Source organism: Danio aesculapii, chromosome 5, assembly GCF_903798145.1.
Source record: "Danio aesculapii chromosome 5, fDanAes4.1, whole genome shotgun sequence".
In the NCBI taxonomy this organism is placed as follows: domain Eukaryota; kingdom Metazoa; phylum Chordata; class Actinopteri; order Cypriniformes; family Danionidae; genus Danio; species Danio aesculapii.
The window spans coordinates 33,007,199-33,033,178 of NC_079439.1; the positions used below are offsets into that span (position 1 = coordinate 33,007,199).

Genomic DNA, 25,980 nt, shown 5'->3' on the forward strand with positions numbered 1-25,980 from the left:
TTAAATGCTAATGTTTAAGGTCATTTAAAGACTCAAGACAGTTCATCATAGAAGGTGTCGCTTTTGTCTTTGTTTTTTGTTAAAAAAAAAAAAGTCAAGAAGCTATACCTGTTGTCACTTTTAATTATATCTTCAGGAACCCTTTTGTAATAGGATCGTGAACTTTGCATTTGTTTTATGCTTATATTTGACAAAAATAATCTAGCAAATTATTAAAGAAAGAAACTGAGCTTAAACATTATTTTTATTATACTGCATAAATATCTGAAAACAAAACAAGCTCACATGAATGCCCACTTATGTAGCTTCACATAACCAATGCTGAACATAATTAAGAAATATAGAAGCTGCTGCTTTTGCTTGGTATAATTTACTTTGACAATCATTTCTTAGTAGCTGCTTATCAAATGATAACTCTTGGGTGAATGGGATATATGTAATTAGTATTACATAATTCAATCATTATTTCAAAATGAAATTTAAATCCAATGCTCTTTTTATGTTTCATTCTTATGCATCTTTAGCATAATGCAAGGGTCTCTGCACCATTTCTTATAATCATTTTAAATACAACAATTAACTTTTTGTGTTTTTCTTGAAGTGCTATGTTACAACAAATACTCAAAATTATCTGTAAACAAAAAGCTCAAAAACAGACTTTAAAAAGGTCAACTTAAAGCTTTAGTTCAACCCAAAATCAAAATTCTGTCATCGTTTATTCTTGTCATTCCAAATTCACAAGATTTTGTTCATCTTTAGAACACAAGTGACAATATTTTAACAAAATGTAAGATATTTCTGTTTCTCCATAAAGCCGGATGAATTAAGTGCTTCAATCCAAGTCTTCTGGAGTGAACAAAACAGCCTTATGACCTAATGAATAAAACAGAAGCTCACTGAACATTTTTCATACGTAAATAAAAGCCTAAATGAAACCTGTTTATAATATAAAGTGATGTCTCTTCATCTCTTCAGACATCTATTTCTTGATCTCATCATGTATGCTTTGAAGTGCTTTTGTTGAACAAACTTTCAATTTATTTATTTTATTTTATTGAAAGATCTACTGTTAAGGGCAAAATTATTAGCCCTCCTGTGATTATATATATAGTATAGTATTTTTTTTTCTGGAGAAAGAAAGTTGTGGGGATTTTTTTTTTTTTTTTGGCTGGAATAAAAAAGCTTTTAATTTCTTTAAAAACCATCTTAGGGTCCAGATTATTAGCCCCCTTAAACAATTTCTTTCCAATTGTCTACAGTTCAAACCACTGTTATACAATGACTTGCCTAATTACCCTAACTTGACTAATTAACCTAGTTAACGTTAAGTCTTAAGTAGTTAAGCCTTTAAATGTCACTTTAAGCTGTATATAAGTGTCTTGAAAAATAATTTGTAAAATATTACGTACTTAAAATACGTACGTAAAATAATATGTCTTAATGGCAAAAATAAAATAAACCGGTAATAGAGATTAATTATTTAAATTATTATGTTTATAAATGTGTTAAAAAAATCTATTAAAAATTCCATTAAACAGAAATTGGGGAAAAAAATAAAGAATTAAAATTTAACAAGAGGGCTGATAATTCTTATTTCAACTGTACATGTGTGTTCTCAAGAGGAACAAACTTCTAATGCACTTGGTACAACATGAGTGTGAACAAAGTCCTTTTAAGGAAAACATTTCACTCAGTGACCATCTTTGAAATGGCTCTCAGGCATGCAAGTGCAGCTCCTAACTCTTTACATGGGGAAACATCAAATTCTCCAAAAGATTCTGTCAAGCTTATAATTAACTTTTGAATCACCAATTAACTTTAACAAAAACCCTCTCATAAATTTAGTTTTTAACTGTTCAAGTCATAATATAGATGCAGTTTTTCAGGTTCCCCAAGCTATGTGCATGCGCACCCAAAGGGAACAAATTCACAACACCAATCTCTTTATGGCTATTTCTGGAGGACACAATCAGATGTCATCCTGTCAATCAAAGTATGTAACTACCGCAATGATCAATAAATCACATTACACAGTATCCTCCTCTGGTTGGTTCACATTGGTCTTCTAAGGTAATTCACAACTGATTCCTGACAGCAAATCTCCAAAAATGGCAGCAAGCTTATTGTTTACAAGTTTGTAGTGGTCGCCATGTGATTTGCGCGTGAATACATTCATTTTAAATATTAGTAGTATTCACTGAGATACAGAAACTGTCTTAAAAAACAGGCATCTGGACCAAGCCCCTGCTCTAAAGAATCCTCAGTCTATACCGATTGATAATTGGCTCCTGTACTGGAAGGCAGTGCTTTCTTTTCTGGAGTGACCGTTGCCATTTCACCATCCAAAAGTATAAGAGTGGCACGTCTTGTGTGTTCTATAGTATTTAGCCTGACTAAGCAATGATAGAACTTTCATTTTGGGTTGAACAATCTCTTTAAAGAGCAAAAACATTTGCCGTCAAATGTACATTCAGGTCCTTTCCACTACCTAATGAGGTATGTATGGGTCAGGTGCATATCTTCAGGCACATCATCTGTCACCTCTTTTATTTTGTGTGGTCCTGAACCCAATGGCACAGCCGGTGACAGTAAGCTGGAGGACTGACAGTGGAGAACGTTTGACTTGGATGTCTCAGTCTTTTCCATAAATGCTCAAGCCTCTTCCTAAAGCCATAACCAGTGAAGATGTCAATAATGCCGATGAAGTAGCGCTGCTCTGGTCCATCAATGACATGTAGCGGGTTCTTGAAGTTGGGAAGGAGCCTCCGGTTCTGGGACTGAAATGCTTGTAGATCCGCCGATTCTGCTCCTGCTCTACTGGGTCCCTCAATGTTTTCTCCTTCAAGACTTGTATTGTCCGTTCCATCATTGCCATTGCATTCTGTTATGTGACTGTTATGTGTACAGTTTAATTCAGAGGCGAGGGGTGTTGAGTCTTCATCTGCCACCACTCCGGGTACAGTAGGTGAAGCGGCATGTGTGGGACTGGACACTGGATTCACTGACCTGACAGACAGAACATAAGAACATTAAATTGAGCAGGTGCAAAATATGTGGCTTTTGCTTATATCAAAGTTGAAGCTCTTGTTTTTTTTAGCAGCAGGTTACTTCACCTGAACTTTCCATGCTATTAATAGCAAGTAAAAACAGTTGCAATGTTAACATATGGCTTAAACAGGATGTTTATCTTAGGGTGCACTCACACTATGCTATCTGAACCATGCCCTGTTACGTTTCCCGGTTCGTTTGACAAGTGTGAGTGCTCCGAATTTTGCCCAGGCACGGTTCTGTTTGCCGGCCCTGGCCCGGTTGAAAGAGGTGTGCTAGAGCACGGTGCGGTTGGAAACTATCGTAGTTTAGTAAAGACACGTATGCCTCACTGCACGTCAGCTGCACCTTTAGCAAACCCAAATACCTGCAGCACGAGGACTTCATGATCATTTATGAGCATCAAAAGTGGTGGATCTGTTTAGTAAAATGCAATGGTAATGCAATGTGAGCGCAGGCTGTCGAGCAGGAGGAGGGGGGACAATTGCACTTTGGCATGGTTCAAGGCAACTGTACCTACAGGGCTGTGCAATTAATCGAAAATTTGGTTTCGATTTCGATTTTGGCTTCTAACGATTATGAAAACACATTAATCGAGATAAAATTATTATTCCATCATATACCACCCCCTTTCCACTTGTACACATTTGTTGCTCTGCAAAGCTCAGTTTCACGTGAAAATGACTAAAAGCATGTAATGTAACATTTGCAGCACGGGATGCGCATTTTGACTTCAACTGTAATCGTTTTGAATAATCGTGGTTACAATTATGACCAAAATAATTGTGATTATGATTTTTCCTGTAATCGAGCAGCCCTAGTGCTTAGCGTGAGTACACTCTTAAAATTATCAGTGGTTCCCAACCAAGGGGTCATACTGTAACCCCACTAGGGGGCACCAAAAAGGTTATCACAACATTTGCAACAATTGAAGCATTCAAGCAGGATAGAAATAGATACTAATATAATAATAATATAAATTCGAGAGAATCAATATAATTGTTCAAATAATCATCAAAAAGAAATGTAATTAAAATGTTTAACTGAATACAGCATACAGTAAATACTGTCCAATGTTAGGCAATTTTACCAACTGACTTATCGAGACATCACAGGTTTTGTTTTGTATGAAAGTATAATGGTAGGTTATGAAAGGTTTTTGAAAGCTGGAGAAAATTATATAATTTTAAGAATGAATTCTATTAATGTATATAAGGAGGAAACTGACTGTCCAGGGATTTTTTTTTGTTTGTTTGTTTACACATCTTAGCCTTTATAATACTAATAAACTAGTGATTTGTGCACAGAAAAAACAGCTCTATTTCTGCAATTCCATAAACACCACCTACTCTTAGAAAGTTTTTGCATTTATTCACACTGTCTGCTGTTTTTGTTCAGACCTTAGATTGGTTCAAAGTAATCCTTTTATGTACTTTTGCAAATGTACTTTTGTACTTTTGGCATTTTTCTGACAAACACTCTTAAATTTAGTATGTTGTTCAATAAAAAGCTGGACAGTCCATCACTGCTATTCATTTTCCTTGCAGCTTGGACTTTCTGCTATAAATATGACTTTTGGGAGGTGGGTGAACTATTAATTCAAATGTTGGATAAATTACAATGCATGAGAAGATGATTATTAATGAATAATAGCATGGTAGTAGCAAGGACACACATGGTTGGTAAAGCTTGGTTTAGTAATTTAGTTTTAGTTATTTTCTTTGAGACATTGCTTTAAAAATAGCGCAAAAGCTGGATGTGATTTAGCTACATGCCTGCCTGCCAGTGGTCGTTTGGAGAAGAAAGGGAATGATCTGGAAACAGAGGTGAACATGAACATTCACAGTCAAGGTTATCCCTAAATCCTGAACTCAACTAAAAGTATGAGTCCTTAGTGGTGTGGTCACATTCAGGCTGTTTTGGTGAAGTTCTGCAGGCCAAATATGACTATTATAGTTTTTCTTAGAAATTTTAATTTAAAAAGTAGTTTAAGAAATGTGTACTTTTACTTTCCCTTGAGTACTTTTTAGGGCAGTATTGGTACTTTTACTCCTCTACTTTCCTTCATCCTGCAGTCACTACTTTCTTTTTTCTTGTCTGTGGGAATTGGCTGAGCAGAAAAATCAGTCCTGTGATTCCTGTCCAATCAAATCACACATAGAAAGTAAATCGCATCATACTGAACTACCTCAAGACATGAGTGATTTATAAATGCAGTAAATCATCTGGAAGCATTAAATGTCCAAAGAGGATGTCTAAAATCCTTACACACAATGATCCAGAGACTGTTTAGATGCATGTCACTGATGAGAAGATGACGGATGTTTACTCTGTGACGTGAAATCACGAAATAGTCTAAAACAAAACTAAATGCAGTACAGAATGTTACGTTTACAAACACAAGCACAAATTGCTTGTTAACTCATCAGCTTTGCATGGCGTAATACTTAGCAGTCACTACTCTTGAATAATTTTAAAATGGCTACTTTTTACTCATACATTGAGTAATATTTACAACAGATACTTTTCCTCAGACTACATTTTTGGGCAAGTAATGATACTTTTACTTGAGTGTGAATTTTCAGTACTCTTTCCACCACTGCCTACTAGATTTTGCTCATAAAATTTAGCTGAGCAATGGTTAATGTGACCACACCTGGGATAAATGTGAACAGTCACCACACAAGATCAGTATTCTGCACTTTATTAAATACATTTTAATACTACAGCATCTCCTGCATGTACGTCATATAGTAGTCAAGCTAGTTCAATGATCTGGCATTCGTTAAAGAAAAATATATTAAGAAAATACCAAAAAACTTCATTCAAATTCGCAACAAAAAACCAGGCTTCTATAACGGGCACATTGTGGAACATTGTTTTGATCATTTTTACTAAGAGATTTTAAAACATCTTTGTAAATATCTGTGATAGTTTGTGAATGATGATAAGAATCAAATTCAGACTGCTGTGAGTCAAACAATTCAACGCAACTCAATTCAAATCACACCATGAACTTAAATATGGTCAAAAACACTAAAACATTACCATTAGTCATTACCATTTAATTACCAATACCATTTTATAATGCATTTGTGAAAATAAACTATGGTGATTAATAATCCTGTATAAGTATTGTTCCTTCTTATTTAATGTTAGTAACTAGTATTGACTAATGGCATCTTATTGTAAAGTGTGACCGTTATTCCTTCTCACACATTACGAAATTTGAAACATTTCTACATCAAAACATTATATAGAATTAATTTATATATTATTTTTCCAACATTTCCAGATTTTATTTTTATTAATTAAAATGTTCTCTTTTATTAATTAGCATTTCTAAAAAAAAATTACATTTTATTATCCAAATCAAACTGGCCAGCATCATAATATAAGGGCAAAATGTCTGCTCACTTTTTGGTGCGCATGATGAGTGTTGCGAAGGACAGACTCTGGCTGAGCTCATCCTGGTGCAGAGGCTGATGGGCCAGCAGGAGACTGTAGTCCAGCACATTGAGCGTCTGTAGAAAAGCTGTGTCGATCTCCACTTGACGCAGGAGCCAAGGACGCTGTTGATCTGTCATGTAAACAAATAGGCATGAGATCCATGAAGATGAGGTCTAAGGACCAGATTTACTACACCAGTGCAAACAGGTGCCGAACCATTTTAAAGATTCACTAAAGACATGCAATGAAGAAATGTATTCACAAAATGGGATGGAAACGTCTGTACGTCAGTTACAGTGCATTCGGAAAGTATTCATAGCGCTTTACTTTTTCCACATTTTTTTATGTTGCAGCCTTATTCCAAAATGGATTCAATTCATTAATCTCCTCAAAAATTCTACACACAATACCCCATAATGACAATGTGAAAAAAGCTAATTTATTAAAAATAAAAAACCTGAACAATCACATGTATATAAGTATTCACAGCCTTTGCTCAATACTTTGTTGATGCACCTTTGGTAGTAATTATAGCCTCAAGTCTTTTTGAATATGATGCCACAAGCTTGGCACACCTGTCTTCGGGAAATTTTGCCCATTCCTCTTTGCAGTAGCTCTCAAGCTCTATCAGGTTGGATGGAAAGTGACGGTGTACAGCCATTTTCAGATCTCTTCAAAGATGTTCAATAGGATTTGGTTCTGGGTTCTGGCTGGGCCACTCAAGGACATTCACCAAGTTGTTGTGAAGCCACTCCGTTGATATTTTGACGGTGTGCTTTGGGTCATTGTCCTGCTGGAAGATAAAACGTCACCCCAGTCTGAGGTCAAAAGCACTCTGAAGCAGGTTTTCATTCAGGATGTCTCTGTACATTGCTGCATTCATCTTTCCCTCTATCCTGACTAGTCGTCCAGTTCCTGCTGCTAAAAAACATCCCCACAGCATGATGCTGCCTCCATAATGCTTCACTGTAGGGATGGTATTATTCTGTTGATGAGCGGTGCCTGGTTTTCTCCAAACATAACGCCTGGCATTCACTTCAAAGAGTTAAATTTTAATCTCATCAGACCAGAGAATTTTGTTTCTTATGGTCTGAGAGTCCATCAGATGCCTTTTGGCAAACTCCAAACATCTTACACTTACAGATAATTGAGGCCATTGTGCTCATTGGAAATTTCAGAGCAGCAGAAATTTTTCTGTAACTTTCCCCAGCCTTGTGCCTCGAGACAATCGTGTCCCGGTAGTCAATAGACAATTCCTTTGTCTTCATGCTTGGTTTGTGGTTTGACGCGCACTCTCAACCCTGGGACCTTATATAGACAGGTGTATGCCTTTTCAAATCATGTCCAGTCAACTGAATTTACCACAGGTGAACTCCAATTAAGCTGCTGAAACATCTCAAGAATTATCAGTGGAAACAGAATGTACCTGAGCTCAATTTAGAGCTTCACGGCAAAGGCTGTGAATACTTATGTACATGTGATTTTTCAGCTTTTTTATTTTTAATAAATTTGCAACAATTTAAAAAAAAATCACATTGTCATTATGGGCTATTGTGTGTAGAATTTTGAGAAAATAAATGAATTTAATCTTTTTTGAAATAAGGCTGTAAGATAAAAAAATGTGGAAAAGGTGAAACGTTATGAAGACTTTCCGCATGCACTGTACCACACAAAATTTGAATTTGTGATCAGTAAAAACAAACTTGATGGGAGAATGTGCTTTATGTGCACTAAGTAAACCTATTTACCTTTAATACTGAATTAATTGAACCACTTTACTTCAACACATAAGCCATGACCATTAATAAATAAATTCTAAGTATTCAGCCGTATGTTCACATTTTAGGAAAGTTTCTATGCAAAGTGTTATAAATGAAACCCCAGGTCTGCAGCCTCCCCGTGTATGGCTCTTTTGGGTCTCATTGGTCAAATTCTTGTCTAATTATGTCCACTTTCACCTCTGAGTTTACCTAAATGAATGAACTGTCCTTCAAAATTCAGATCCTTCAAAACCACTATGATCTGGCTGCCTTCAGGAGCTGGATCCGTCCACCGGCTCACCTCACAGCCCTTTATATCATACCTTTAACATGGAGAAAAAAAATGTGAAAGTAAAACTAGAAGAGTAAAGTCATCTTTTTTATCATTAGTGGAAGGCAAAAGAAACAGCTAAAAGGCAAAGCTTTTAACCACCAATAACTACAAGGCTGGGGATTACTGTAAGTGTGCTGCACATACGTTGAGACATTAAATATTTAGAGGACTGATAATGGACAACACTCCATATTCATTTAGAGCAAGCCTTACCTTGCCATGATTCTGTCATCAGGGTAAAAGACACTTTGCATCACAATAAAGTACTTCTGCATACAAAATATTATTACAGCTTTCAGGGTCCGTGATATAATCAATAACATAGACTGTAAATGAAAGATACAGAATAATTGACATAATTACCTTCCTTTGATTTGCTATTTTGATCCTGTGCACACCTACCCATGAATAAAGCATGACAATTTAATAAAAAGATGTGTCAAAGATAAAATTGATATGAATATCAAAATAATAACAATTGAAATAATGCAAATCCCAATACATGATTAAAATCCTAATGCACTGCTAGTACTATTTACAATGTTTATTATAGTCCAAAAAGTAATATATATATAATTTTGGGGGGATTTCTCACATAAAATTATTTGACCTAGAAGTCATGAATTCCCCAGCTCACCTAAAAACTTGACGAGCAGAGAGTGAGGGTATTTCTCCAGATGCTCCATGTAGATACTCAGGTTAGACAGGAGAAATTGCACTTCTCTTTTGCTCTGTGTCTTTAAGAAGAATCGCTTGTCATTGCTGAATAGAAAAGGGAAATATATGTTACAAAGTTTACTAACAGCTGTGTATATGACATTCACTATTCCTTAAGGGTCGGTGCAACTTTTAATGTTTAAAGAAATCTTTTATGCTTACAAAGGCTACATTTTGTTTAAATATAGTAAGTGTATTATTGTCACATAATGTATCATTACATTTTTATTCCAGTCTATAGTAACACATGATTCTTCAGAATCATCCTTATGCGTTTTTATTTTTATCTTTAGTAACTTCTTTTATTGTATTTATATTATATAATCTATTTGTAATCTGTATGTACAGTATGTAGAGTTAAAATGTGTACTTTTTTCCCAAATTATATTTAACAGAGCAAGGATTTCCAGTCATATTTTTTTCTTCACACTGTAAAAATTTCAACTTTAAAAAAAAATTGAAATTACTTGTTTTGTTTTTTGCTGGTTTGGCAAAAATTGGTAAAAATGTCTGTACAACTACAGAAATGTTCTCCATTAAGTTAAAAAGATTAGTTTTGTGAGCAAGTTCACCCAAAAAAAGCTTCTGCCAGCTTCAGTTTCCTTGAAATGCAGAACAAAATTACGTTGCATCAGACCCAGCAAGAACATAAAAAACATCAAACACTATAAAAACCTAACATAATAAATAATATTTTATAATTTCATAAATATATAAAAATATAGTTATATAAAATATAACCCAAATCACAGAAGGGAGTAAACTAATAATTAAATAACTATTGCACAGTTTGTTATAATAGTTATAATAGTAACAATTTGTGCAAATTCAACTATTTATAGATTTATTATTACACACTAGCTATTCAATAGTATTTAAGATACTGTATTATTCAAAAGTCTTATAATGACAAGATAAAAACTATCACAAAACCGCACTGATTTACTTTTTAATTTTTAGTTTATTTAATCTCAGGCATCCTCACTTGAAAAAATAAAGGATGCAGTATTCCTAACCCTAACAGCGAAAGACTTTTAACGTGAATTTTCATCTCATATTAACCTAGTTCGCTACATAAAAAGAAACGCTTTGCGCATGTGGACTGTTAATTTGTATTTAACTGTTGTGTATGTACAGTACATGTACAGTTGAAGTCAGAATTATTAGCCCCCCTTTGAATTGTTCTTTCTTTTTAAAATATTTCCTAAATGATGTTTAACAGAGCAAGGAAATTTTCACAGTATGTCTGATCATATTGTTTCTTCTGGAGAAAGTCTTGTTTGTTTTATTTTGGCTAGAATAAAAGCAGTTTGTAATTTTTTTTAAAAACATTTTAAGGTCAAAATGATTAGCCTCTTTAAGCTATATTTTTTTGATAGTCTACAGAACAAACCATCGTTATACAATAACTTGCCTAATTACCCTAACCTGCCTAGTTAACCTAATTAACCTAGTTAAGCCTTTAAATGTCACTTTAAGCTGTATAGAAGAGTCTTGAAAAATATCTAGTCAAATATTATTTACTGTCATCATGGCAAAGATAAAATAAATCAGTTATTAGTTATCAGTTATAGAAATGAGTTATTACAACTATTATGTTTAGAAATGTGGTGAAAAAATCTTCTCTCCGTTAAACAGAAATTGGGAAAAAAATAAACAGGGGGCTAATAATTCAGGGGGACTAATAATTCTGGCTTCGACTGTAAATGAAAGTTTTTTCCTAACAAAATTAAAAACAAAAATTCAAATGTCTAAACAAAATCAAGTAATAAATCGAACTTTCAAAACAGCTACCCAAATGATAAATCAAACACTCAAACTAACAAATAATAAATCAAAATGCATTCTCAAATGAAAAATCAAATATTTAATTTTCATAAACAACTCAGTAAAATCCTGTAATAATTAAATGACAAATCAAATGCTCAAACTATAATTCAAATGGAGGAACCAGTTTCTGGTTCAGGAAATTGTTTTATTTTTGCTGCATATATATTTCCCATACTTTCAAAGGAGATCTAATAATTTTGTCTTTAACTATACCTGTACATAATGTATGTATATTGATTGATTATTAGTCATTATTATATTTATTCAAAAATCATGCAGTCCTATCAAAAAACGTTTTGTTTTTTTAACTGCAGTTCAGCAGCCATATTAAGCTAAGTGATTTCTTTCATTCATGATTCTGTGAGCGGTGTCCGGTTCTGTCTGTGCTGCAAATTCTCCAGCATGTGAGATGTTAGTGCTGACTCACGTTAGGAAGAAATCTGCCTTGCTCTTGGAGTTGCTGATGAATTGCAGGTAACACCCTTCAGAGGAGAGCGACTGCTGATACTCCTTCTCCGTCATTCCCAGAGAGCGACGCAGACTTGCAAACACCGGTCCTGCATATGTCTCCATCCTGAAGTCCTTCAGCACAAATATACACACAAATAATACAGAAAATCTGATGAAGAGTTCAAGCACTTGCCTAACAGCTGCTTATTCATTGTCTCACGTTTCATATGGCACAGCCAAAATTGCTAAAATCACAGATAGCAGCGTCATACCTTATGGATTTGAGTAACCTCGAGGCTGTAGTCATCCTCACACAGCTCGTCCTAAAAATAAAACACAAAATAGATGACCAGTGATGAGAAGTGGTCATGTTGTATTTCCTTTTGTTGTTTAACCCTCACAACACATTCAACTATTACTATTTATTTTCACAATCCCCAAAGAATTTCTATTTTATAAAATAGTCATAACATGTTTTTTAATTAGACCAGATTAGCAATGACTGCTTTTTAACCACATTATTACTGCATTTGTTTGTTTGTTAGACTATTAATCCCAAAGGGAAATTCACATCATAGCAGAGCTCTCTTCTAATAATCTATTCTAATAATTCTGCTAATAATTCTGACTTCAACTATATATATATATATATATATATATATATATATATATATATATATATATATATATATATATATATATATATATATATATATACATACATACAGTTGAAGTCAGAATTATTAATCCCCCTGTTTATTTTTTTCCCTCAATTTCTGTTTAACGGAGAAAGTTTTTCAACACATTTCTAAACATAATAGTTTTAATAACTCATTTCTAATAACTGATTTATTTTATCTTTGTCATGATGACAGTAAATAATATTTGACTAGATATTTTTTCAAGACACTTCTATACAGCTTAAAGTGACATTTAAAGGGTTAACTAGGTTAATTAGGTTAACTAGGCAGGTTAGGGTAAGTAGGCAAGTTATTGTATAATGATGGTTTGTTCTGTAGATTATCAAAAAATATAGTGTATAGGGGCTAGTAATTTTGACCTTAAAATGTTTTTTAAAAAACTGCTTTTATTCTAGCCAAAATAAAACAAATAAGACTTTCTCCAGAAGAAAAAATATGATCAGACATACTGTGAAATTTGCCTTGTTTTGTTAAACAGCATTTGGGAAATATTTTTAAAAAAAGAAAAAAAATTCAAAGGGGGGCTAATAATTCTGACTTCAACTGTACATATTAAAATATTTTAAAATAAAAATAAATTTAAAATATTTTATATGGTTATGTAAAAAGAAATGTAAATATATATATATATATATATATATATATATATATATATATATATATATATATATTACTCTCTTAATCTCTTAATAAAAAGTTTAATTAAATGATGTCTCTTTTATTGTCAAAATCAACCAGATTATGATACAAAAGTAAAGTTGTGACTGATCATTGCCATAGTGCTTTGACCCCTGGACAAAAGGCAGCACATTTGTGATTCATTCTGCTGCATAAGCACACTGGATTCAATAGAACCAGCTCTCTGCAACATCATCTCTGTGTGTGTTTGTTTACAGACAAGCACATGACCATGAGTGCGAACACACTACAGAATAGGATCAGGGGATGTGTTTGCCTCATAGACAGGTTCATGCCTCTAACCATCTGCGTGGATCAAAAAAACTGAACTATTAAAAATGCACTGTTAAAAGGGGAACATGTATTTTTATGGTTTTCCACAATTCTGTTGAAATGAATCCATGAAGTTATTTTGAGGTGTTTAATGGGTTAGTTTATGTGAGTGTAACTTGTTCAATGTTCAGTTTGTTTTGTGTTTTGTCATTTGGGCTTTTAATCTTTTGTCTGTTTCCTAGTGTCCCTTTGTAAATAAAATGTTGAATTAATAAAGAGCAAGATTTAAATGCAGTGAAAATGTATTAACAAAAATAAAATATTAAAGATGCCATAGAATGACAATCTAAATATATACCAAAACATAGCTAAATAATAAGAGTTCAGAAAATGGAACTGACAAACCATAAGCCTCAGATATCATTGTTTCCTCGTTCTCTTGTAAGACCCTTGTAAAACCCTGGGGTAAATCAAGCTAATCTGAACAAAACACTCTAACGATCCACATTAAATAATTAAAATGAACGCTCAGGAAGCATTTAATTGGCCACAACTTTTCTTAGTGAGATTACAACAATGATAAACTTTGATCTAAACTTATAATTATTATGTTTATGGAACTCTATGTTTCTTTTGCTAGTTTAATATGTATATTATGAAATTTGATAAATAATATGATAGTAATGAGGCAAACGACACGTTAACTGCTGAATATGTACTTAAAGTACATTTATGCATCATGTCATATCACTCAGCTCTAACTGTGATGTTTCTGAAGTGAAGAGAAGCCAATAAACATCATAAGACTAATCTCTTTATATGCAGGTTGATATTAACTCATGGCTGTGTTTTTATATACATTTAAACTCCAAAACACAACTCTAAATACATATCTTTTGTTTACAGAAAATGGTCTTAAAATTGAGAAAGTATCCAGTTATTCAGTGTCCAGTTCTGCAGATGAAAATTGCACAGTCTAAAGGAGAAAAATGCAGTCATGCAAATATCTCGTTCAGAGTTGAAAGATACTGATGTTTTAGTATAATACACACTAAGATTTAAATTTACACTATGTATTATGCTTATGTTTTTATTTATCAACGTTTTACTTCATCCTGGTTTCATGGTTTAGAAGAAGCTTCTGATGTTAGCAGTCTCATTTCTGCCCTCTGTTGTGGTGTTACCATTCTCTATGGTGCATTGTTGGCATTCTTTTCCTCCTCCCCAATGCATGCAGTACAATGGTGTTTGTTGCTCAAACACTTGGTTATTCTTCCACAACCCAGCCAGAGTTGAGGAAACTCATTTTAAAAGAAAAATAATACGTTGTCTTTAAAAGTAAAAAGTTGTCTTTAAAAAGTACTTAGGTACATTTTAAAGAAAACAATATGTTGTTACTTATGCATTGCTTTTTTCTGGACTGGGCTTGCTTGTTTGCATTTATATAAAAAGTTTTTGAAAAATGTATGGACTTTTTTACAAAAAAATGATTAAGTGTTAAGATGTTAAGTGTGAAGTGAATAAACCTCAGGCTAAAGGAATTGTAAATCAAATCTGTGCAGTTGAGAAGCAGCTCAAAAAAAAAAGAAGAGTATTCAGCAATGAATATCCTGAGTTTGTATTTCACAGTTTTAATTCACTTTAAGGGATACTGAATCTGTGTTTGTGCAAATTATACGAGTAAATTCATTTTCACATTTAAACTAGACCTACAGTACAGTACGCAATACGTATCATGTTTACACATACACTCCCTGATAAAAGTCTTGTCGCCTATCCAAGTTTTAGGGACAACAAATAACAACTTGTCTTCTAGTTGATCATTTGGCTTATATGAAAGACAAAGAAAGGCCTCTAGATTATGCTTATTTTACCACAATAAAATATGATCATGACTTGATTTTTAATAATTTAACTAGAACAGTAAGGTCTGACTTTGCTTAGACAAAAGTCTTGTCACTTAACAGAAATAATGTACAATATAGAATATAAAGTCATGGTGCAGTGGAAAAAGAATGAATATTGTGTATGACTCCCATCAACTTGGAGGACTGCATCCATACATCTCTGTAATGACTCAAATCACTTACTAATAAAGTCATCTGGAATGGCAAAGAAAGCGTTCTTTCAGGACTCCCAGAGTTTATCAAGGTTCTTTGGATTCATCTTCAATGCCTCCTCCATCTTACCCCAGACATGCTCAATAATATTCATTTCTGGTGACTGGGCTGGCCAATCCTAGAGCACATTGACCTTTTTTGCTTTCAGGAACGTTGATGTGTAATGTAATAATAGACAGCACAAATGTCTTGAAAGCTCAGGCTGTTGATGTTGCCATCCACTCTGAAGATCTCTGGCATGCCCTCATACTGAATGTAACCCTAAACCATGATTTTTCCTTCACCAGACTTGACTGATTTCTATGAGAATCCTAGGTCCATGTGGGTTCCAATAGGTCTTCTGCAGTATTTGTGATGATTGGGATGCAGTTCAACAGATGATTTTTCAGAAAAATCTACCTTCTGCCACTTTTCCAAATGAAAAGTTATTGTTATTCGTTGCTCTTACATTCGGGATCAATGACAAGGCTTTTATCAGGTAGTGTAGTAGACAACACTTGTGAATTCTCTCAACAAACGAAAAGAAGAGCCGTCGATAGATAAATCTTTCAAAAAGGAACTCAGATATTTTCTTGGAAATTAAAATAACGAATCTGTTACTTTACTAGTAACTTTTTTTAAAAAGTCATCTAATTACATAACTTGTTATTAATGAATTACCCACAACACTACCCCCAGATCAGCTACTCTTAAGCAAATGACCATAATGAAAAGTAAAGCTGTAATCAAGCTTGATCACTGTAATATGGAGGCCTTTTAGCACCACAAACACACAGTCTCCATGGAAAGATCAGACTAAACGCGGCCCTCTCCATGGAGCTTCCCCTCATACTAATTAATGGCAAATGGAGCATGTCTTGTCTCCTTGGAGGTCTTTGATCAGGCCAAAGCTTTTGTCTCTCTCACCTTTTTTCAGCACATGTGTAATGTGAGCTGAATGGTTCATTTCTTGGTGACTGCATTTTGGATTTGTTGTCATTCATCTCTACTGTTACCAGATTAAAATTTAAAATTAAATTTTATTTGCACCAGATTTTTACAAAGCTGTTAATAAAACAACATAATAAATAATAATAATACTTATATTAAAGATGTAGATTCCATGCTTAATGTTAATTTTTCTTGTTTTAAGTCCTCAGTTTGCAAGTAATTTAATTTACTAGCAATGTCTGAGTGAATATAACGCATAATTTTCTGCCTTTTAAACAGTTTGATTAGCTGATATGATTTTGTTGTTTACACAAGTGGCGAACTGTTGTTCAATTTTTTTATTCAAAAATTGTTTTTCAATTTTTTATATTTCACTATAAAAACATGATTTTGTAAAAATCCTGACATTTCATGCATGCACATTATTTGTTCAATTCACATGTCCGAGTACTTGACAAATTAATGCAACAATAGCAAACTTACAGGATTGTATTTGCATATAGTGGTCTGGCATGCACATTATAGTATAGTATGTTTTGAGTTGTTTTTGTGGATCTGAGTAAATAGAGATCATTTTGATAAGATTGTCACCTGTCAACAAAACTTTTCAAAACCACAATGGAAAGGTACATTTGTAGATTTTTCACTTTGTAAACATATCCACTGCATAATTACTAAAACATTAAAGGTGCAGTAAGTGATCTGCCAAAATGCTATCTGTTATAGCTTTGAAAACACAATGCCTACACTGCTGTCCAAAGCCACGTTTTCTGAAATCACGAATAGTCAACACTTGTGTGCATATAACCCTTTCGTAAAACAACAAAATCTACATCAGTGTTGCGTGACTAAAATATTTTAAAAATGTAACAATACCTGTCTAAATGAAATACTTTAGCCATGGTGCAATCCTTCCTCCAAAATAATTTTTTATGGGTTATTCACCTTTAATTTGGATAGGACAGTGAAGGTTTTAGACAGGAAAGTATTGGGAGTAGAGAGATAGGAAGGGTCGGCAAAGGACCTCGAGCTTGGAATTGAACTCGGGTCACCATGAACACCATGGTGCTTTGTGTCGGCACACTAAACACTAGGCTATTGACTTGATTCAGGATTTTTTTTTTAATGTAGACTCTCTCTGCTGTGTGCATGTGAACACGGTGTGCATGCACATGCAAATGGCAAATCTCAATGAATGGGTGTGAAGATGTACAAATCTACATTTGTTGACAGACAATTTGGGCTACTTATCAGAATTATTGGAATTATCGGCCTGATCATTTTTAATTGGATGAACATTTTTTTAGTTTTATGCCTTACCCAGAATATCAAAATACATAAAAATATCTTTAGATCATTTACTTTAATCATAACTATTGGAATGTGAAGAGTCTTTCAATCATCACAACAACAAAAACATTTCTGAAGACAATCACGTACTGCACCTTTAATTATTTCAACATTACCAAATGATGAAGCTGTTAAATTCCATGAAAGGATTAGACTTTTGCGTAAAACTTGTAATAAATCTTTAAAGAAAAGCTGTTATATTGGAAAGCTGTTATGGTGAACTAAGCGTGCAAAAAGGTAAACGTTTCTCGGTAGAAAAGTTCTCACACATGTATGTCATACATTTACTCACAAAGTAAATAAACCAGATAGAACAAAATGTCTTTCTATTTTTCTTTTAAAGGGAACATAGTTTACCTCTTTTTTATGATTTAATATAAATATTATGGTTCTTCTAAGTGTGCCAGTTTAGGCTCAGTTCAAAACACAATTCAGATTTTTTTATTATAATGTGTTTAAAAAGTGTCATGTTGGGGGCGTGTCCACAGTTCGCTGATTTATGGGTGTGTTGCTTCACATGTAAATTAGTTTCGGCTTCCTGCCAACGTAACAAGGGGGCGGGGCCATGAGCTCACCCGCTCTGCGTTTGCAACAGAGTCTGACAGGCAGACGGAGAAGGAGAGAGAGGATCACCATTCAGTCGTACATGTACGACTCTGACACAGACCAAGCAGAGAGTACAAAATCATTTGTGTCTTTGTACAGTTTTACAGCCAACTGTGTGCTAGTTTCAAGTGCCAAGCTTGTACACAGAAACTAATAACCACGCACACTGAATTAACTTTGACTGAGGCACCGGATCCGCCGCTCAAAGCCGCGACACGGCACACCAGACACTCTCTGTGGCGCACCAGAAGCATGAAGTGTCCCGAATCGTCGCGCCACGCATTTTTGAATTCTAAACATCGGTCCGCGGCGCCCAGCCGTCGACTTGAGTGTACCCTGATAGAAACCTATGTTTACAATTCTAAAACGCATGCTAGTTAAGATCACAGGGAGCTTCTGGGATCGCGAGAAATGCAAACGACTGAAGTATAAGGTAGACTCAATGAGAAGTACACATGTTTGCAAACCTACCTAAAGATACAACCAATAATTCTGATAAGAGCGATAATGTGGAGAATATTGCTCTTGTGTTGAGCCCAATGAGCCTTGCATCTATAAATAGAGCTATGGTGTTCCTTTAGTGATCTCGCTTCGACTCACGCTGAAAATGGCAGACGTGAATCAACAAACTGAGGATATGATGACGCGCCTGTCAATCAATATTGGTGGGCGGGGGGGCCGCTCTCCTACGTCAAGTAGCGGTCAATTTGAATACAGCTCCAATTGGTCCACCGTTTTTTATGTTGTTAAATTGAAAAAAAAAAGCACTGGGTGTGCTTATATCACCCCAATATGACAGTCTATACACCATACATGCACATAAGGCTGTCCAAACAGCTTGAAAAGTTGATTTTTTACCATAGGTGCCCTTTAAATCAAAACTATACAAGTTTTATATTTCTTTTCCACAGACCCCTTTAAAAATCTACAAAACTCTTTGACAGTATCTTTTCTACTTTTTTCCCTGCATCTGGAAGGAGCCAAATTCTCTTGGGACTGGAGGTGTGAGCTCATAAACATGTGTATACTCACAGGTAAAGGGTTGTCAATGGTGTTCTGCACAGCAGCACGAAGCCCTTCCTTCATCATGCAGGTGAGACTATAAAACTCATGCTCTTGGTCGATCTCAAACAGACCCAGCAGTTTCCATTGCTGCCTCAGTCCTCCCCACCGCCGCCTCTTCACCGTGCGACTGCGGCGGTTCACACTCGGCCCTGACATCTCCATCTACAACACACAGGAGGCAACAAAAAAACTAACAATGCCTGGGCAGATGCTAAACAATGCAGAAATATTTAAAAGACAGAGACAGACCCCTAAAATGTTGATGGCTGCTTGGAGAAACATAGTAAGAGTCCAATATAATATATTCTGCATCAAATTAAATTGATTTAAACTAACAGAAATTGTATTAAATGCAAATAAAAATCTCAGCTATATAAAATAAAATAATACTTCAAAGTATACAAAAGCAAAGAGAAAAGCTGCTGTTTAAATTACATTTTTATGAGTGTCTAAGCTGTATTACACCTTTATTAATATTCTGAAGCCTTTACAACACTGTGTGTCTCAAACCAACCAAACAGACACACACAAATAAATAGATACATAAAAAATAACCTGTTAATATCTTTTAATAGTACTATATGCTGAAATACCAAGACAAAAGATTGAAAACTCCCAGTCAACAGATCAAAATTAGTTTCTGCATCTCAGAGGCCTTTAGGTGTGGTCACTCGGATAGATAAGCAATAAGTTATCTGAAATTATGTTATCTGGAACCTCCATTACTATATAGTGTACACTCCATCGTCAGCAATCTGACATACCATCAGCTGCGATACGCACAGCTCATAAAAGCACCGGTATGCTGCTTGAACATGAGGAAATCATAGTTGCAAATAGTGTCACTTTAGCCCACTTCAACACCAGTGCAACAGCATTTAGCTTGTCCTTCCGACTGTCATGTGTTTTTCACCACTATACACCGAGTGCCAGAGCAATATTTAAACAGACAGAAGTACATTTGTTTCCCCTGATGGTAATCAGCTGCTCTGCATGAAGAAATTCAATTTTTCAATCTAATTTCAGGGTTTTTCCCTATATAAAGGCAGGTCGAGGTTTTAAAAAATAAATAGCAGAAAGACAAATATTAATAATAACAAAGGCTTTATATTTGCAATGGTGAATCAAAGTATGAATTTGATGCACATTTAACACACTGATATTAGATCAAGGAGAGCCTGAGCTGATCTGAATAACTTGAGTCTACCCTCTGCGATTAAAAAAAATGAATGAAATGTAATGTATTCGTATGGATTTTTTAAAAGATATGCACGTACCTCGCTGTAGTTCATGAACATATGCCCTCTGTCCGGCTTGTGGATGAGGGGATCAGCGCATTCGCTGTGTCCTCTCGTGACATGACACGGCCGGTGTGCGAACGAAGACGCTCGCGCTCGAGCGGAGTGCGCGCTCCCGCAGCTGCCCGTCCCCCCCCACACACACACAGAACACAGATACTGATAACTGCAAAAAGCCTAAACCACAACTGCCTTCAGTAGATTGTGACGACACCGTAGTTTTCTCTAATAAAACCTTTCAAGTTGTTTCCCAAACGACGCAGTAAGCACTTGTCCGCTATGTTATGATGCGCTTTGCAGTGCTCTCTAGTTTGTGAACTTTACATTAGGTTATTTTGTTGCTCATAAAGCCCTGCACAGTGCACACTCCACTAGTGCAAGGTGTCCACACATATTACACATATCAAAACAGAAATTGAACAGAGCGTATGTAATGCTATGTAAGGTGTATGTATGCTCGAGGGATAAATCTTAGACTAATATCAGAAATATTTGATCTTGTGGATGTTTTTCAGTCCTCAAACCATTTCAATGTGGTGATGTCATTGGCCCATGAACATTTCCTGCTTGTTATCAAACCATTTCATAATTGTAACAAGAGGCAACTCAATCACAACTTCATGTCAAAACAGCTATCATAAGATAATTTATCAATATGTGGCTCTTTTTAGATTCTCAGAAGCTATAGAAATTACAAATGTAAAACAGGAAATACGTTGGGACTATTGTTTTTGTTTAATGGAAATGCAATAAAGAAGAGAGTCCTTATTTACACATGATCTAGGAATGTTGCTTAGTTTACCTACCCTGGTGTAAAATTTTAATAATGGAGGAGTGGCTAGGCTGTGAGTTACCTGTAGAGCCTCGGCTATGCCTTTTGGGTGACTGGCTAGGATGATCCTGCATAATTGGAAGTGTCCCAGAATGCCAGAAATGAAAGAGTAGATTAATGGGATGATTGAAATTGCATCATACGAGTGTATGCTGGGGAGATTAAATAACGAGAGAGAAGTACATGGGAAATGTGATAATCTCTGGCAACATTTAAAATGATTATCAATTATGAGTATAACAAAGGTACCACAACCTTAATTTCCTTGTTTGTTTACTATATGTTGTTTTTCTTAGTTGAGTTTTCTTGGTGTGACAGGTGGCTGAATATGTAACAAGTATCATATGTAGGTGTAGCGTGAAGTGTATTTGTTCTTTGTTCTTGAACAATAAAAAAGTTGAATTGTAATAAATCTCCATAAAAATTAAAAAAAGAAATCCAATAAACATGTTAGCAATATAAATCTTATACACACTTTAATTTGCACTGGCAATTATTAGGCAAACCAGTTCAACTGATTGCTGATGCAAACATCTAAACAGCCAATCACAGAGCAGCTGCGCAAAGCATTTAGGCATGTAGACACTGTCAAGACAATCTGCTGAAGTGCAAACCAAACTTCAGAATAGAGAAAGCTGATTTAAAGGTATAGTTTATCCCCATACCAAAATATCATACATCCAATCATCTATCCCCACTCCACTTCTTCCAAACCTATCTAGAGTTTCTTTCTGCAAAAGAAGATATTTTAAAGAACACTGGTCATCAGGTGTGATTGATTTCTACATAATGTTCTCTACTATGGAAAATGGTTATGATAGAAACATTCTTTAAAATGTCTTCTTTTATGTCCAACAGAAAAATAAGACATAAAAAAACAACAATAATAATAATTATAATAATAATTAAAGCTGAGAACGAAAGCTAGTATTTTTTTCATTTTGGGTGAAATGGCTCTTTAAGCGAATTTGCATTTGACATTGATTGTTGTTGTTGTTGTTGTCAAAAAAAAGGTTGTTGCAGAAACTGCTGATATACTGGGTTTTTATTGCAAAATAATATAATAAAATATCTAATTAAAGCTGAGGTATTAAAATCCCCCAACCTTGAAGCAGATGAGCTACAGTAGCAGAAGTGTTGTGTCAAATAAATGATATAAAACACATGACACTGGTATATTTCTGTTCATTTAATGAGGAACCCTTTACAACAAAAAATTACTTTCCCATTATTTTCAGACTCTTGTCCTGAATTTTTTGAGGCTAAAAGCAAGCACTCTACCTTATAAATGTGTCTATTTACAAAACAAGAGTTGAAACACATGGACTTAAAGCACAGTACAAGAACAATGAAACATTACTCCCATACTTCATTTAGATGTGCTCTAAACTACACACGTGTCTTATGTGCACATTTTATCATCCCATGTATTATTTGCGCTAATTCCCTAAAACATTGCACTACTAGCATGGTCTTGAGTCAATGTTGTGGGCACTAGATGTGCAAAGCTCAGGTAGACTATTATTGTGCACATGTTCTGTACGGCTTTGATGACTTAATTAACTCTATATTGTTGTTCATTTTAACAACTACAGCACCTGAACATGACAAACGACTGGATTCCTGGTTTATCATCTTCACATGTATGAGTGAAACCAACGCTGATCGCTCTTTTTGCAGAATGAATCCCAACAACCTGGAGAGTCTTAATCAACTTTCTTAGGCTTTCGATTCTTCCATGTTACGATCCCTATGAACGTGCCTTTAAAAAAAAGTAGAACATTTGATTACTAAAAACAGAAGAAAACATGAAAAGCTTTTAATTACAAATTAATTAAAAAAACATGCTAAAAGTGAACAATGTTTAAAATGATTTAATAAAATCTATATGCAGCGTTCAAGAAAAACTATTTTTAACAGAATTACGTTCACATACATTTAATGTACACAATTATTATGTTATAGTAAGTTTAATTATCCTGTTAAAATAATTACAAATGAATTACATTAATCGTAATAATAATAATTTTCTGATAAATCATTTTTATTCAAAACATTTTCTTGCAATCTAAAATTTACTAATCTGTTTCTATTTGTGAGCACCCGACGTTGATGTTGTTTTGAATATTTGTTTATACTTGTGAAGCACTTTGAGTTGTATGTTATGTAAGAACAGGGTTGCACAAATAAAATGTATTATTACTATCATTATTAAAGGTTCAGGAAACCCTTGAGTACTTTTTTGGGGATTTTAACAGATTTGTGTGTGTTGAGCATCATTTAAGAAAACGTAAGCACCTGTCAGCTTTAATTGTGAAGAAAACTGGATAATTTTGAGCTTTTGTCAGCTAATTTCATCTTCCAGGTTTAAAATAATTTTTGGGGCGGGATCAAAATCGGTGACGTATCGCAAAACTGCAAGAGGAGTGATGACGCGTTGGCTTCTCATTATTATTCACAGCGGAGTTTTCTCATCCTATGAGAAGACCCTGCTTCTTAATTATTAATGACTGCACGTGCTTTCCGAATGGAAAGACAGATCTGCCAAGCTGTGAGACCCAATGTTGATGACTCTGCATACGGCACACAGTATTTAGCCGTTCATGAAGGGCCGTATGTGTTTGTTTTCATGATCCACTGGGTTTGTTGCATGTTTTTCTCTGCGATCATGTCAGGGCCGACACAGCAAAGCTGTATGTGTGCACTGTGCAGCAAACATTTTTGTCGGGATAGCAGTATGAGAATTGGAGAATGGCAGACTTTGTCTTTTATCTGTTGAGTTTGTTCACATTTAGACACATCGTCGTGCTGCTGTGTTTGCCTAAATCCTTCAGATTACCATCAGGGCTAATGGTTGAAATAGACAGGGCAAGAGATCTGCTCTGCATTCAGACCCAGGGATTGAGGGAGTCCTCATTTATAGTGTTTATATAAACACGATTATCTTTATAATGATCTAAATTGTGGTTGTGTGTATATGGAATCATGCGTCTCCTCACGGTTTGTGTCTCATTTTGTGAGCCAACTGACAACAGTTGTTCGCTTCCCTCCTTCTCCCCTGCTCTGCTGGCCACGCCCACACCTCCCTCTGCTCACAGCGCTCCACGCCCATTATAATGCATTTTTGGAAAAAATTCTGAGGTAGACTTGAACCGAAAGAGGAGGGTTTCATGGCCCTTTAAATAAGGATTTTGATGTTCACTGTCATCCCAGCATGCACTGAGGCATGAATGCTTAAAATGATTATAATTTAATCAAAATATACTGCATAAACATTTCATGTTAATAATTTATGGTTTTATTACTTGATCAGCTTACCAACAAAGAGCAAGAGGATTAATGCTGCGATGCCAGGAAGTATGACTGAATATTCTCGTGGAAGAAAATAGCTGTGGATCACATGGTCACTGTCTACAAAGGGCTGGAACAAGAGCAGAAGAGTTTGCAACACTTTATTCAGTAGCATGTTTTAGTAGCACAGGAAATAGCACTTGTGCATGATTTATCAACTGGTAAAAAAAATGAACTTAAATGATCACTTACCAAGACTATCACCCAAATGGAATAATACGTGAACAGCAAAAGACTAAAGCCAACGAGTCCAAAGCCAACAGCTTGATCTGCTCCGGTTGCCTTAAGATAGATCATTTTTGGGGTTAGCTCACATATTTAATACATCACATTTTATATAAAATGTAAATATAAATAATTATTTTTATTTTTTATTTGAGGAAATAAAGTTTCTTATTGTCTTTTAGGAATTACTTTAACTGTAAAAACGTCATTTTAACGCAAGTTTGTTGAGCACAAATTTATGAACATGCATATTGTTTATGAAGGCTTTCCCTCTGGATCCATGTATCACAGCAAAGTTAATATATGAATATATATATATATATATATATATATATATATATATATATATATATATATATATATATATATATATATATATATATATATATAGATATGCATTCACCAGCGGTTTTTAAACCACGAACAAACAAATAATGAATGAATACTTTACTTTTAATCTAAAAGTAAGTTATATACATGATCTAATAAAACATGAAACAGATCCATCTAACTAACTAGAAAATTGAACAGTAAACTTCTAGTAACGACGAGCCGTCTTAAAATGTGCCCTGTAATATACAACATATATATAAACAGGACAAAACAACAATTTCGTTTCATCCTACCATTATGAACGTGCCACTTCCGCATGTGTTGTAAAACATACGTACTTCCGACAGGCAAAGGAAGTGCTGGGAATTGTAGTTTGAAACAACTCACCGTGGTATTTTCATTATTCATCACACGAGGGCGCACAAACTTAGACCCAGGTTTAGATTTTTTTTTTTTATTGCTGAAAGCAGGAACATACATACATACCAGTACATACAACTAAAATTACAGTATCAATCAACAAGTGACATTGACAAAAAAGTACAGTACATGAAACAATGGGAAAAAAATAACATTATAAGAAATAAAGAGAAGAGAAAAGGGGAAGAAGAAAAAAAAACATTAAAGAA

At 34.6% G+C, this 25,980-nt stretch overlaps 2 protein-coding genes across 3 annotated transcripts; both read right to left on the reverse strand.

The window, feature by feature from the left end:
• Window positions 1-255: 255 nt before the first annotated feature.
• Window positions 256-20,679, reverse strand: pip5kl1 (phosphatidylinositol-4-phosphate 5-kinase-like 1). Of its 2 annotated transcripts, XM_056457960.1 has the most exons (11): window positions 20,590-20,679; window positions 19,280-19,474; window positions 11,862-11,912; window positions 11,567-11,721; window positions 9,230-9,354; window positions 8,956-8,990; window positions 8,806-8,861; window positions 8,469-8,581; window positions 6,466-6,628; window positions 4,824-4,862; window positions 256-3,006 (listed from the first exon to the last, which is right to left on the reverse strand). In XM_056457960.1, exons 1-11 carry the CDS (start codon window positions 20,608-20,610, stop codon window positions 2,547-2,549), a joined length of 1,413 nt encoding a protein of 470 aa, XP_056313935.1. In that variant the 5' UTR covers window positions 20,611-20,679; the 3' UTR covers window positions 256-2,546. The 2 variants fall into 2 exon arrangements, with proteins under 2 accessions (XP_056313935.1, XP_056313933.1); XM_056457958.1 differs by lacking the exon at window positions 4,824-4,862.
• A 1,937-nt stretch (window positions 20,680-22,616) lies between these two features.
• On the reverse strand, window positions 22,617-25,752 carry dpm2 (dolichyl-phosphate mannosyltransferase subunit 2, regulatory). The gene is made up of 4 exons (XM_056457963.1): window positions 25,645-25,752; window positions 24,986-25,075; window positions 24,761-24,863; window positions 22,617-23,204 (listed from the first exon to the last, which is right to left on the reverse strand). Exons 1-4 carry the CDS (start codon window positions 25,681-25,683, stop codon window positions 23,149-23,151), a joined length of 288 nt encoding a protein of 95 aa, XP_056313938.1. The 5' UTR covers window positions 25,684-25,752; the 3' UTR covers window positions 22,617-23,148.
• Between the last annotated feature and the right edge of the window lie 228 nt (window positions 25,753-25,980).